Genomic DNA, 15,849 nt, shown 5'->3' with positions numbered 1-15,849 from the left:
TTCACAGCACCAGGCTATCATTTACAAGGCTAAAAATAAGCATGTGCCTGCATGGTTTTATTAATGTGCAAGACAGTGTTCTCAACGGTCTTTGAGTTGATTATTTTCTAGCTGCGGGAAATTGTGGATTAATTCCTCACAATAATTTCAAGGTAGTATCGGTTTCCTCAAGGTGGTAGTTAATAAACCTGAGTCATTTTCCCTCCCCCTCCCCCCACAATGTCTCCAGGCTGCCAGTGCCCGCTATTGTATTAGAAAGCAGGTGTCACTTCTGCTTCAATAACATCAGTCCATCAAATTTTATTGCATATCACTGACCCAGGCTTCAAAAGAAACTTATGAACATAGTAGAAATTACAATGCAACTTGCATAATGAAAAAGTCCTGTAGTTGTGCACAGCCTGTTTTGCTCTCAACAGTGTGCAGATTCTAGAAGCTACAAATAAAAGACTTTGCAACTGCAACATTTATCTTGGGAACTTTATCTGCCTAAAGAAGTTGCGTATGGAATTCTATCCAAACTAGAAATGAGCTAAAGGTGTTAGGTAGATCATTGTGGATGTCTTGGTACAGAAGGAGAGGATCCTATGATTCAGTGCTCCCTTCCTAGCACGGACAAAGCATTTCAGGAGCGGGGTTTTTGCTCTTCAGCACCGCTGATAGTAAATTATTAGATTTCAGTAGCATACAGATAGTCCTTGAGTTATGACTATAATTGAGACCACAATTTCAGTCATAAATCATGACGATCGTAAAGCAGGTCATCACGTGACTAGACAGGATTTTTGGATTTTTTGTGTGTGGTGCTTGTTAAGCAAATGCAGTGATTATAATGTGAATCCACAGTCATTAATCAAAGTCATTGAGGAGCTCAGTGGCTGACATGGTTAGGATGCTGGGTTGGAGGTTTACAAGCCTGCATTTGAGACCTGAGTGCTGCTGCATGATGGAGTGAGCCCCCATCATTCGCTCCAACTCCTTGACAGGGATATGAAAGGAGCCACCCTCTCCCCGGGCATCCCCTGGGCAATGGTGATGTCACCTGCTAATCTTTTCAACTTGGAAGCGCCTTCAACTGTGCCTCCGATATGAACAGGACGGGGATCAAATCCAATATTCGCTATGGGGCGGTCTTTGTTAGAAACTGGAAATAAATAGTTTTCCTGCAAAAAATCATAAATCATGGTTATGACCGCAGTATGCTGCAAATGGTCATAAATACAGGCCAGTTGCCAAGCACCCAAATGTAGTTATGTGACCGCAGCGTGGGCGGGCTGAACATCAGAACTTCAAAACCAGGACATAAGTCCCATTTTGGGAGTCTGTCAAAACTTTGGTCGCTAAGCGACTCATCATAAGTCAAGGACTATCTGTAAATACACTTTAAAGTTTGTTATTTTTAAGTTGAGCTAGTTATGGTGGTTTCAAAGGGAATCGCCTATGTCCCAACTGATCTCTAAGTAACTCTAGCTATATTTTATTTGTAAATCCATGTCAAGAATTCTTTGTTTAAGAGTTACCATTGCTTGATCTTGTCACAGGTGCATCAGTATCTCACTGGAGGACACAAATTTACATAGCTTGTCATTTATTTGGAGTTTCCAAGAATAACAAAACACAACAATATTCATAAAACCAAACTATTCAAACCAATTAATACTATGAATAAAGTTACCAGAAATGCTATTACTGCCAATCATACTCCAAGGCTCTTCTGAAGTGGATTGGTTTTACTGTTTTACAAAATGCCATTAGATGGGGGCACATTTGGCTTTGGAGCAAGCTGTTCCAAAGAGAAGGGGCTCTCTTCCATATGTAAGAATGTCATTCTCTGGGTCCCAATGCTCCAGTCTTTTTCTAATAGGTATCTTGAAGATCCTCACTCTTACTAGATCAGTTGGGCTGATATAGATTCTGCCTTAAGAAGTGGCCCCAGAGATAATGAGATCCCAAGCCAAAAGGGGATTTATTTGTGTTTTAAAACCCCCAAACCAATTGAGTTCACATGACAGAACCTTCAGTTATTTTGCAAGAAATATTTGCTCTGCAAAATGCTTCTTTATAAAACAAACAACTTGGTTTTCTCCAAAGCCAGAGGGGAATGGGATTATTGATCTCGGAATTTCCAATTAATGTTATCCACATACACCTGGAACTGGTGAAGTTGTAGTCTCTGGCACACTTGGAGGACCGTAGTTTGGGAAAGTTAGCTTCAGATAATGCTGTTTGTGATAAATGAATATATTAAAAGTGTGAATCCATGAAATAATCAAAAGGACATTATAGTGTCTCTCATACCTTTCATTCCTGTGCAAATTACCTGAGAGAGTTGTTGTGGTTGGGGGTTTGGAATCCTGCTGAGAAATAACTTGATCTAGAAGTTGCTGTAGTCATATTCAGGAATCTGAGTTTGTAAAAAGCCTTGTGAATTATAGAATAGTAAATCAAATATAGCCCCTTTCATATTTACTAGCATATAATATCAGCTCACTTTTTGCATGATGCTGCTTAGGTGCAAAATAAAGATCCTTCTCATCTTTCCTATTACCTTCTCCTATTGGTATCTTATAATTTATCACTGTTGTTTGTATTCTATTTTTTATGATTTATGATTTATCATTTTGTTGTTTGTATGTGCACTGAGTGCTTATGCACTGGAGACAAATTCCTTGTGTGTCCAGTCACACTTGGCCAATAAAGAATAAAAGAATAAAGAATATTGCTAACCTTTTCGACACTGAGTGCCAAACGTGTGCATGCAATGTGCGAGTGACCCCCCGTGCACCCTGACCCCCCATGCACATGCTCTGACCCCCCAGCATGCACTCTGACCCCCATGCACATGCTCCGTGCATACATGCACGTCTCCTGTATGCACCCTGCGCATGCACGGCACAGACCCAAAAAATAGCTGGCCGGTGAGAGGTGTGTGCACATACGCAGCGGAGCTGAGCTGGGGCGACGGCTCGCATGCCCACAGAGAGGGCTTTGCATGCCACCTGTGGCACACGTGCCATAGGTTCGCCATCACGGTTCTATTCTATAGCTAGGCATATTTGAATTTATAGTGTCTTGTAAGATTCACATTGGCAGGATTGGCTAATATAGGAAAAGAATGGCAAAGTAGATAAGCCTTTAAGGGTAGTCCTTGACTTATGACCGCAGTTGGGACAGGTATCTTGATCATTAAGTAAAGCAATAGTTAAGCAAGATGTCATGTGACTGATTTGCTTAGTGACAGCTCTCCCAGTTGCCATTATAAGTAGAATTATGGGTCATTAAGCAGATGGAATCCCAAGTAAGGACTGTGAGAGTACCACAGGGGAATGGTGGCATCTCTGGGAGGCGTGGCACAGGCCCTGTGTGAGTTGGGCGTAACTGCACTGCAATGCAAAGCCACAACTGCTGCTGGAAGTCCCATCTAGGTCCAGCAGTTCTTCTTAAAGCTGCCATGCCCCAGAAGCCTCAGCCACTTATCTGCCCCAACAGCACTTATGACTGCAGGGACAACACAACAACTCTCCCACTGCCTATCTCCCGCCTGCTCTGTGACATTTCAGCAGCCCTGCACAATGGCACTTGGGCTAAAATAGAGGCCTAGGGTTATTAGCAGCCTCAGCGAGTAGCCCCAAGCCTCTGCTTCAGGTCCAGGGCCACTGTTGCCACTGAGAAATGCCACCTGAAGCTCACACCCCAGCCAGCCACACCATCACCCTTTCACAGTTGAATTTGGAGAAGGAATGGCGTGCACGATTTGGATAATGAAGATTCTGAAGCACCATGAGAATGGGATTTTTGCCATCCCTAAGCCAATACCCCATTCTTGCGAGATCTAGGATAGATCAGGTTTCCAAAGGATTGTGAGAATGGGGTGCCGGATTGCTGAAAGAATGGGGATACTAGGTTAAAGAATAGCGCTAGGCAGTGAAGATGAGCAGGGCAGAGCAGAGCATGTGAAGCTCAGGGTGTTGAGGCAATTTGGGGGCTTTGCAGGTTGGTGTGGCATTGCTGGCCATGGTATGAGGCTGGAGGCAGTATTTCTCAATGATAGCAATGGCACTGGGGCTAAAGCAGAGGCCGGGGGGAAGTGGCAGCCAGCTGGAAACTCCGGACCTCTACTTCAGCTCCAGCCCTGGCACTGCCGCCACCGCATACTAATGTGCAGGGTGGCAAAACAGCATGGCAGTGAGAGTTACAGCAGCTTTGTAGTCATAAATACTGGTAGGCTGACAAATGCCCTATTTTTGATCACAGGACTATGGGAATATTGCAATGGCCTTAACTTTGGTCATGGTTTGTAAGTCGGTTTTTTTTGGTGCTGTTTTAATATCAAATGGTCACTGAATAAATGTCGTAAATCAAGGACTACCTAAAATTCTATCAAGCAGGGCTCTTCTAATGTTGTTATAGTTAGTGGATTTTGCACTCATCCAGTTCATTCAGCATGTAGCCTTTATCTATGTGCCAGATCTAAAACAAATCCTTCCAGCTCTCAAGGAAGAAAATAAAGGAAGTTGCATCAGCTGCTTATTATTTTCCCATTGTTTTGAAAAGAAAAAAAAAAATGGTTTGCTGCATTGTTCAGACACTTTATTCTAGCTAGAGCTGATCTCTTTTTTTCATCAATAAATTCCATTTTATGTATTTTGGAGAGGCAAACCAATAGTAGCAAATAACCTTACGTTATCTTACACAACATCAAAGGTCACATTGAGTTCTATACTTTAAGAAAAAGCATGCGTCTTTATATGCAATTATACCAACCTTGTTAACCGGAACAATTTTTAAAGAAGAACTTTGACCCCAAAACTTTTAGAAGGATAATTTGTCAAGTCAATGTTTTAGTAAAAATAAACAATTTTTCTTTTCCCTTCCTATCATTTTTATCTTGTCTCATTCCTTTTAGATTATAAGCCTGAGAATAAGCCACCATGGGAATTTTTTTTTTGAGCGAAAGTGTAAGAAAGAGTCCAAGAATAAACAGGAAATTAAAAAGAAGCTAGTCTCAGAAAGGTGTCTGGAGAAAAACAAAAGTTTGAAAGATGAGGAGAAGAGATCCATGCTGCAATAGACGGAGCAGCCTTGAATCCACAATTACTACCCAAAAGATGGGATTGAGATTGATCCACACAGACCTGCCGTCCTGAGTTGAACACTGAAGTAAAACAAGGCAGAAAAAGAAAAATAATAAATATTTTAATTCCTCAAAATAATAAATATTTTAATTCCTCAGTTGTATAATTTAAGACAAATTACAGTATATCATGAGTCTGTAGCCTTTCTGCCTTCAAGGATTATGTCAGGGGCTACCATATAAATTGTAAGAGAGGCCAGCAAAAATAAATATAATTTCATTTTCATTAAAACTAAATTAACTGAAGTATATATTAAAATGTTTCTTCACTGCATGTTAAACAATTTGCTACTTCTGGCACACTAAAAATTATATCAGAAACAAGCTTTGGCACAGCTCTGATGGAAAAGAATAGAGATTGTGTTTTTATGGGGACTAAAGAAGCCAAATTGAGGCAATTTCTTGATTCCCTACAGCTAAAACTAAAAAAATTTACGCTTAAGAAACAGCCACAACATTTCTTCTGTTCTCATAATTAAATAAAATTATTTGCTGCTAGTAATGTATTTATATATTTGTATCCCACCTTTATTATTTTTAAAAACAGCTGAAGGTGGCAAACATATCAAGCAAATCTTCCTCCTATTTTTCTCACAACATCAACTCTGAAGGAAATGGGCTGAGTGACAGAGAAATGTAGTGGACTTTTTTCTCAGCTAGTATTTATTTTATTGCTTTGTTGCTGATTTATCTTATTTCTGGGATGATGTGTATCTTCTACTACTCCTCTTACATAGCTTGGTTATGTTTAAACCACCATAATGAAAGCTGTATTATGTGAGAGCCTGGAAGCAAAGATGTTGAAATCAATAGGATATAATTTCCTAGTGAATATGCTAAGTATCAGAGTGCAGATTGCATTTGCTGAAGAATGCAATTTTTAAAAAGTTTTGTCCTGCTTTGTCTTGGCTTATCTTTCTCTTTCTCTATTTCACATTTTCCACTTATTACTTCTCTTTACTTTACTTTCCTTACTTTTCTCTTTAAAATTTTGTATTTGTTCTTTTAAAAATTTATTTTTGCTACTTTAAGGGCGTTATAGAGCTGCTACTTTTTTTTTCCTTATGTGCCAACAAATGTAGCCTCTGCAGGTAGCCCCTGTTGACCCTTGTCTGGGTTTTGAAGTTAAGCAGAGTTGGGTTAATAAGTACTTAGAACAGGGTGTCAAACTTGCGGTCTGTGAGCCGGATGCATCATGTGCTGGCCATGCCCACCATCATTTTAGCAAAGGGGAAAAAGTCGCGATACGTCATGTGATGACAATGTGACGCTGCGAGTTTGACACCTCTGGCTTAGATGGAGGGCCACCAGAAATCTCAGGTCTATAGGGCTAGACGGGGAAAACGGTCCCCAAAGAAGGCCATGGCAATTCCTAATTTCCTGTTGCCAAGAAAACTGCAAAGATGTGTCTGTGTACTGTATCCATTATAATTTATGCTTCATTAGAAGCAGATTTTACTTTTTACAATGGTAACCATGCTTCCCACTCTTCTAAAGGGAAGCATGTCCTTTTACCAAGAAAGTGCCTTTTTTTTTTTTTTTTGTAACAAGGTTTTTAGCCTCACATTTCAAATCCTTCAGCTGATTTTGGTTTGGTGTGTATTTTGTTTCATGCAGCAAAATGTTTTGGGCTAGTATCCCCTCCTTACTTACCTTTCCTCATATTGACAGATTCTGTTAGTTTTAACGTGGCTCTCACTCTCAAGATCTCATCAATCATTCCTCGAGGGAACCTGTCTAGGTGCTATCTATCATCACTGGATTTAATTAAACCAGAGCCTGCCACATTTTTCATTTTTAATCTCTGATCCTGGATAAATCCTTCATTCTAGATTGCTTATTATCATTACCAGACCCTCAGAGATGTTCAACTGTTGTGGCTTATGGGACTGACGATGGCTGTGGATTCCCCATTTGAAAATGGGCAGAGCAAATTATTTATGTAGGTAGGAATTGTGAAACCAAAGCAGCTCAAGACAGAAGAGCTATTTGTTTTGCAGCTGCTATTTCTACAGGCACTGCTAGGCAGGTTGCTTTACTGAGCTCTTAAAGTGTTGAAGAGGATTTGTTCAAGAGCTGTCGGAAGAGCTGAACTGCTCAAAGGATTACAGTGCTCTCAACATGAATTAGACTTTGCAATAAAAACAATGCATGAATCTCCAATGAACTGAGCTTGTATCCTTGACAACTTAAAACTACCTTTAAATTAGGCCAAGTGCGCTGGAGAAGACAGGGAGGAGTGCAGAGCAGCGAAACCTCTCTTCATTCCCTTTTCTAATTGGTATTTCTTGGTAGGTAAAGCTGACACCATTTACATCAAACAAAACAGGCCTAGAAACCTTGCTCTCAGGAAGGACTGATCTAACCCATTCACTAGTCTCTTCTCCTGTTGAGGTTCACCATGCTGTCATTTAACACCGCCCTGAGTCCCGCAGGAGAAGGGCGGTATAGAAATATAATAAAATAAATAAATAAATAAATAAATAGAAGATAGTCATAGCCGTGGATTGGCGCAGTTCCAAATATGTTCTAAGATATGGTGCAGAAGAAATAATATCTGACATGTTAATTCATATGTATGTAGAAGGAGAAACATTCCCAACTTTATTCCTCTCATTAGCCATTGAATTTCCTATATCTTTGTATTTTTTGCAGTGACTTACTAATACTTGTCTGAAAACTGGTTGGAATTGTTTTCCAGTGGAGAAGAAGGTTATACAGGGTTATGAGGTAGAGAACCCAATCTTCAAGTTGGTAAAGGAACTCCCTGACCTATTCTTCTACTGTGCTGTTGTTTGTAGTTTTTTTGTCATTAAATATGCCCTTGACGATATTTGGCAAGCTTTCTTATTAATGAGAGAGGATTGAGCCAATAAATTTTATCTACCACAAAATTTACCTCAACCAGGATAAGCCATGTTTTATTGACATTGTAGCCTTTGCAATATGATATAATATTACAATAACAATATTGCAAAAATTGGAAAGACCAGTAATATCAGTCTTCTGTGTTGGTATTGTAATGTAATATTTGTGACTTCCCATTTGGACTACTGCAATACTCTCTACATGGGCTGCCCTTGAACATCTGTAAGCTTCAGCTGGTACAAAATGCAGCAGTACAAACTGTAAATGGTATCAGCTATTTGGCACATGGAACAATACTGCTTCAGGGACTGCCTTGGTTGCCAGTGTGTTTCCATGTATAAGTCAAGGTGTTGGTTGTCACATTTAAAGCCCTTTATGGCTTGGGACTCAATTACCTGAGAGACCATTTTCTTCCAGTTGCTTTTACCCATCCAATCCACCCACCAGGAGATGTGTCTTTTCTGCTGTAGCCCCTTTGCTCTGGAGTCTGGACCATTTTCTCTCCAGAGATTAAGGTGACCCCAACCCTGTTGGCCTTTTAGACTTGGCTATGTGTTTAGGTCTGGGGTGTTCTTAGTTATGTTGATTCCAAATGGATTATAATAGCTTTTGGTTGTTAATTATATTTAATTTCTTTTTCTTTTTGTATTGCTTAACTGTTTCAATTGTTTTTATACTTCTTTGCCACCCAGAGTCACTGGTTTGAAATGGGCAGCTATACAAATTGGATGGATGGATGGATGGATGGATGGATGGATGGATGGATGGATGAAATGAAATAATCACACCTACATCCATATTTAGTTTTGATAGAGTGGACTCCAAGATGGCAGGATTCCCCCATCCCCCTTTTAATTTTTTTTCTACGTGTTGAGAGTACTTACAAATTAAGACCTTGGCACAGCCTTCATGTAGTCAGATTGGATTGCCATATAACCATCTGTCTCTTATTAGGAAAAAAAAAACCCATATTTACTCAACAAAAATGGTGCAAAGGTTTTGTACATTACCAGGTACATTTATCTCAGTGTGCTCCAGAGAAAGTCCTGTGAAAGTAAGGGAGAAAGCATTTTGTGAAGACGCTTATGGAATACGCTCTGCTCTCAGATAAGCTCTTTAATATTCTACTGAAAGGCCTGATTAATAGCTTCCAGGCTTACATGGCATCCCATCAAAAGCTGACCTGACCTTTCCTGTGTTGATTTGATATTTATTTCTAGAGTCAGTGATAACAATAGTAACAGAAGGAAGTAAGCAGCAATGTTAGAAGACAAAGAGATAGAAATGTGCTTTTTTTTCCCCTTTGTTCCAAAGCCTATTTGTACATGTGGGTCAGGAAAATGATTCTGTGTTCTCAGCTTATTGCAGCAACTGACTGGTTTTCCAAGAATGATTTGGCACTACGTTATTTCTAGTTATTTTGTTTAAGGTATTGATGTAATTTCATCAGCATTTTTCTTTAAGTGCTGGATTTTGTTCAGAACCTATTTTTCATTGCCAGCAGATGGCTTCTGAACAACCGTATGGGCACAGAAATGTTTACTTGCAGGTTCTTTCTAGCAGTCTGACAGTCTTGTCATTCTCCTGGACGGTGCTTCTCAAAACTGTTCTTTGCAGTCTCATCTTGTTCATATGAAGCAACAGTGAGGGTTTCTTTTTCTTTTCTTTTTTTTAAAAAGGCCAATACACTGTAAGGAAAATGTAAAGTTTGCACATGAGCTACAATATAAATAAATTGATGTTAACGAGGTAACAAGTCGTAGTTTCCCGTGGGAAGGAATATCCTGCATCATTATCTCCTCACCATAGGATACCACGGCTTGTTACATATTTGGGGCAGGTGGGAGACGGAGACAGAGACAAAGGGGAGTCTTTTCCCTGTTTCTTTTGTTGCTCTCATACTGTTACTAAAAAGAGGGAAAGGAAAATGGGAATATTTGGGGGCTAACTTGTGCTTAAAACTTCTTGTTCATGGACAAGGGCAGTGAAGAGAGACTGGTAACATTGCAAACCTTCTGACTTTCTTTCGTGAGCTTTGAGGAACATTTTTTTTTTTTGTATTTGTGATTTGTGGGGAAAGGATGCTCAGGAGACTTTCATAAGGTAGGGTGACTATCTAGCAAATCTATAATAAAGAACATACAGACTCCAAAATAAGAGTTATTTGAGAATTAGAATATTAACTAATATTCCCTTCAAAAATTAAGTGTGTTGAGACTATTGTCCTAAATTCGGCTTGTGGTCACTTAATCACACTCTCACAGTCCTGGAAAATAGCCACACTTAAATTAGGTAAAGGTTCCCTTCACACATATGTGCTTGTCATTCCTGACTCTAGGGGAGCGGTGCTCATCTCCATTTCAAAGCAGAAGAGCCAACGCTGTCTGAAGACGTCTCTGTGGTCATGTGGCCAGCATGACTAAACACCAAAGGCGCATGGAACTTTGTTACCTTCCCACCAAAAGTGGTCCCTATTTTTCTACTTGCATTTTTTACGAGCTTTCGAACTGCTAGGTTGGCAGAAGCTGGGACAAGTAACAGGAGCTCACCCCGTTACAAGGCACTAGGGATTCGAACCGCTGAACTGCCGACCTTTTGATCGACAAGCTCAGCATCTTAGCCACTTCAGCTTCAGCTTCAGCCTAGTCTCATAGTATCTGATCTCATTCAGAGACACAGTAAAGTATGAAGTACTCAAAAGATATAGGCCAATTTGTCTTGATGTCTGGAACTAGAACAAGAGTTAGAAAAATAGAACTCAATTTTCCTATAATATAGTATGACGAAAGTCCACAAATAGCTGTTCCTTCTTTTGTTCTTCACCAGAATATCCCATTATGCTATTGTATATATCCAGGTTAGAGCTTTATATTATGGAAAAACATGCCTAATTTCTTAGAAATGAGGCAGGTAGGAGGAATTGTGATCCTTTAGAAACTGGCTTTTTTAAAAAAAGTATTCATATAACAAAATGAGATGATAAACCTAGATCTGGGAGCATTCTTACAAAAGTTCAAACCATTATCTGGAGAAGGTTTTATTCAAAGGAAAGGATTATTGTAAACATGATGTTGGTCATTCCTAAAGGCAGTTGATTGTGGAAGTAGAGGTAGGTATATAAAAGTTGATGTTACTGGTTACTAGGCTGGGTTAACTACCTTACAAAATACTGTCACACAACTATTCAAGAGTAGAGACTGAAAAACAGTGCGATGGAGGGAACCATTAAATAAAAGATCTCCCTCAATTCCCAGAATGCTGTGATTGATGCAACCAACAGTGGCTCAAATGTAAGGACTTGAGGACAGATCTGTGTATTACTGAATCCTATATTCACCTTTTTACACATTATCTGAGCTTGCTCTTTCCTCTTTCCTCTCTCTGTATGAAAACAACTGCTATATCCCTTTGCCATGCAGTGCAGATCTGAAAAAAGAAGTCAGGAATAGAGTTTCATGGAAACACAAAATGAGAACAGAGTTCAGATGTGTCTGCCTTGCACAGAATAAATTAAAAATTAATCTGTATTACCCTGCTCTACATAATGTTTTACATTTCAGCAGACTCCAACGCAGATCCTGACTATAAACATCACTCTAAGTACTACAGATTACAGAAAAATAAATGTCTTTTGTCCCAGTGTAAAAAATTGTACTACATTTTAAATTTGTTGCAAAAAGTATAGCTCTACTAATTTTATAGTGTTCAAAGCAAAGATGGAACATTCCTTCTTGTTAGTGTTGTCCTTGACAAACAAACAAACAAACACACAAACAAATAAATAGTATATTTCATATGTAATCCATTCCATCTGTTTATCCATGCTATTTTGTTTTGTTCCACTTAGGAAAGTATGAAAGATTGGCAAACATAATTGCCAGTTAGTTTCACAAATGTTTCTCAGGTAATTTTATGACACACTCTGTGGTTGGCAGCATTGGAAAAGGATGATATGCTAGAGCAGGGGTATCAAACTCAAGGCCTGCAGGATGAATCCGGCCCACAGGGCACTTAAATCTGGCCTCTGAAGCCGGCCTGGAAATAGCAAAGAACCAGTCCGTGTTTCCCCATTTTGGCTGGCAGAGTGCTGCAGGGGATGTCTGTCCCGTCTCGTCCCCCCTGCTGGCCTGCGGAGGACAACTACAATGCTGATCTGGCCCTTGAAGAAATCCAGTTTGACACCCCTGTGCTAGAGAATCACTCTGACAAGAAGAGAAACCTAATTTGCAAATATTATAATCAATTGTTCATATGTGTAATGACTTTTTATATGATATTCCATCTATTCTCTGAGGATTATGTTGCTGTTTTTTTAAAAAAAATATAACTAAAAAAATAGTTTTATGGTTTCTTAAAGTTAGTGTTTATCCTGGCATAAGCTTTCATAGACCATAACCTAGTTTATTGAATGCATAAAACTCACAAAAGTCAATGTAATGATAAATGGATTAATCTTCAGTGTTCCACAGCACTCTTGTTTTTAGTGCAAGAGATTGATCCTATTACCCTTCTGGAAAGTATTTGCAGGTTTTGTGTCATTTCTGTACTCCTATTTCTATAGGGCTTACGAAGCAATTTTGACATTCACATTGTAAAACTACTCTAAGAGTCAGATGCAAAAGCTTGACGTAGTGATTCTACCAAGACCTCAAGTTGAACAAAGGCTCTATTGTGTCATTAAGTCATCCAGCAGAATGGTTGAATTATCCCAGATGTTGTCAATTTATGACGCAATTCTCATTGACACTGATGTTCCCAGATGCTTTTGTTCCCAAACATTGTTGACTGGTGCTGTACCTTGCCAGCTACCATTGTCTCTCTAAAGTTGTTTACCAGGATGGGTGCAATACTATAGTGAATGCAAAATTATTTGGCATGAGTCAGTAGATTAAATCATAGATTATCTTCCCATGTCAAATTGCATTGGGAGGCAATTGAGGATGAATGGAAAGTAGAAAACAGAGATTTGCACTGGAGGAAATATCAATATTATGTTTCATTTATTTTTTAAGGTATTTAAACATTTATCAGTTCACACATTATGAATATGAGGAATGTTTTGCAGAGGGAAATGTTTTAGATTTTATATTCAATGGTCATTTTACATATATATTTGTGAATATTGCATGTTAAAAATTCTTCATTACACTTTAGTAAGGCTTATTAAAAATCCTTTTCGATTTCATCTTCTGAGCCTGTAAAGCAGGGGTGTCAAACCTGATCGCATTGCAGGCCATATTGTGACATATTTGGATGTTTTTTGGCCTTTGCGGAACCTGGGTGGGCATGACTTGAGCGGGCCATATCCAGCCCATGGGCCGCCAGTTTGACAGGCCTGCTGAGAACTCTCCAAAGAATGAATTTTCTGTCTGTGAAGATGCTTACAAACTTTATGCTGACATGATTTTCTCCTTGGATTTTGGAATTTCAAGCAATATGATTTCCCCTCCAAACCAATACCCTGCTTCCCCCCAAATAAAACATCCCCTGATAATAAGCCTAATCAGGCTTTTGAGCGCATGGCAATAAGGCCAAGCGCTTATTTCAGGGTTCCAAAAAATATAAGACAGGGTATTATTTTTGGGGAAACACAGTACCAATGCATAACTTGCTTGCTGTTTTTCTGGTTTTGAACTACAGGTAGTCTTCAACTTACAACTGTTCTTTTAATGACCATTCAAAGTTACAAGGGCCCTAAAAAAAGAAATTTACAACTATTTTTTACATTTACAATGGTTGCAGCACCCCCATGATCAAAATTCAGTCACTTGGCAATTGGCATGTATTTATGACATTTGCAGTGTTCCGGGATCATGTGATCACTTTTTGTGACCTTCTAACATGCAAAGTCAATGGGAAAGCCAGATTCATTTAACTACTTTGTTACCAACTTAACAGCTGCAGTAATTCACTTAACAACTGTGGAGAAAAAGGTCATAAAATGGGGACAATTTAGCAATGGAAATTTTGGGCTAAATTATGGTTGTAAGTTGAGGACTACCTGTACAGATTCACCATTATTTTCAGTATTTATTTTTTCTAACTGGTACTCCAGTGAGTACGTCTTCTGAATAAATCATAGCACAGAAAGGAATATGGGTGAAAGGATGTATCTGGTTTCCCTCAAACAGTCCAAGCTTACCTAAAGTGTTTGTCGAGTTGCCTCAGTTGGCTGCATATCCATACCAAGCACATGCCACATTTCTGCTCCTTCCCAAGGCCTTATATGGACAATGGTTTTCATGTGTATTGGTATGCACAAAGGGCCTCTATGTGGTGGAAACCCTGTCCTACTTAGATTTTTCCTCATGAATGTTGTACCTCTTGGTGTCCTTGCCATAAGGACGGATATTGCCATGCTCCCCCATGTGATTGTACTATTGCACCATGATTTCTTTTCTGTACTATGATTTACTAGACAAGCTTAGGCCATGATACCTGTCCATCAGTATGTACTATCAGAACAAACTACTGTGTATATATGCCAGTCTCCCCAAATTAATTTTAGAAATTCAGCAGTTTAGAACCAAAATAAATAGAAAAGGAATGCAAACCAAAGCTGTTTTTTTGTCAATAGGTTCAGGTCTGATATCTCTCTAACTGACCTGTGAAAACATTTCTAGAACAGGGATGGCTAGCTCAATGGGTCCATGATTAACTATTCTCTACTTTGAACTATTTCTTGATTGGTTCAAAACATTTTATAAAAATCTGCTGTCGGTAGAATTTCCCACCTAAACCAAGCTATCCTGACTGTAGTAGTGCTGTTTCCAAAAAATGTAAAGATCCGTTGTCATCCCTGACGTAGTGATTCCCAGAGGTTCTGAGTGACTGATATGCTAAATCAGATTGCCCGCCCAGCTTCATCCTGGCCTGGGAAGACCCTGGTGTCATCTCAAAAGGAATTGCTATCATGAAGCAGCTGCCTCTCAAAGCAGGCCTCAGATCAGATGCATACAGGGCCACTTTGTTCTCTGTCCAAAACACTGTCACTGCAAGGGAAGGAAAGCCAGATACTAACGCTTTATTGTTTACGGCTTTGTATTTTATTTTGTTTCCCTATATTTCTTGTATATTCTTAGGGACAACGGGATCTACTGAGGAACGCCAAAAATGAAGCCATAGAAAATATGAAGCAGATCCAGCTGGCTTGTTTATCATGTGGACTGAGCAAAAGTGGAAGTGGGAACTCAGATGCCAAGGCTAAGCGAGGTCTTGAGCCAATCGAAAAAAAAGAGACAAGCAGTGAGAATGCCAGGCTCTGAACAAAGCCAACGGTGTCATATATTTCAATAGTCCAAAATTATTTTTTTAACACATTAAAAAAGAGAGAAAGAAAGATCACAGTAGCACCCTCTACAGGGCATCAGAAGTATTAAAATTCTCATAGTGCCAGTGTTTTACTTCTGTCATCCGCCTAAATTTAAACTCTCTGGTAGTGACGTAATAATTTCCACATAATTTTATGTGGGGAGATCCTTTAACATTTTTTCCATGAATTACATTATTGCCCTTTTCCTTATTTATTGTTTTGCAATTCTGAAGAGCTATGTGGAGAGGGAAAGGCAATACCTCACACTTTGGCTTTATACTTTGCTCTACCAGCTTTTGACAGTATGCTTTTTCAAGTCTATAATATAGGTTTTACCAGCAAAACAAACAAAAGACAGAAAAAGAACTCAGTCTTTTATTAATGTGAATTAATAATGGATTCCTCAACATAGAAGAATAAATTATTAATTTTTTTCATTAAATTAAGTTAATAAATTATTAAATGCTTTCTCTTTTTTAATGGAAGTCAGTAGGATTTCCGATGTACATTCCATTGACTTTTGCTAATCACGATT

The 15,849-nt window shown here is 39.0% G+C and overlaps 1 protein-coding gene across 1 annotated transcript in view; it reads left to right on the top strand.

The window, feature by feature from the left end:
- The window catches only part of PLCL1 (phospholipase C like 1 (inactive)), a 228,159-nt gene extending 212,511 nt beyond the window's left edge, over window positions 1–15,648 (top strand). Inside the window, exon 6 of the mRNA XM_070956823.1 lies at window positions 15,085–15,648. Coding sequence (XP_070812924.1) covers window positions 15,085–15,267 — 183 coding nt within the window. The 3' untranslated portion in view covers window positions 15,268–15,648. The remainder of the gene's footprint in view (window positions 1–15,084) is intronic.
- Window positions 15,649–15,849: the final 201 nt, after the last annotated feature.

The sequence above is a fragment of the Pituophis catenifer genome, unplaced genomic scaffold (assembly GCF_029215685.1).
Source record: "Pituophis catenifer annectens isolate HBS135680 unplaced genomic scaffold, rPitCat1.0.hap2 SCAF_1, whole genome shotgun sequence".
Lineage (NCBI taxonomy): Eukaryota > Metazoa > Chordata > Lepidosauria > Squamata > Colubridae > Pituophis > Pituophis catenifer.
This window is presented reverse-complemented; position numbering and strand designations above follow the sequence as displayed.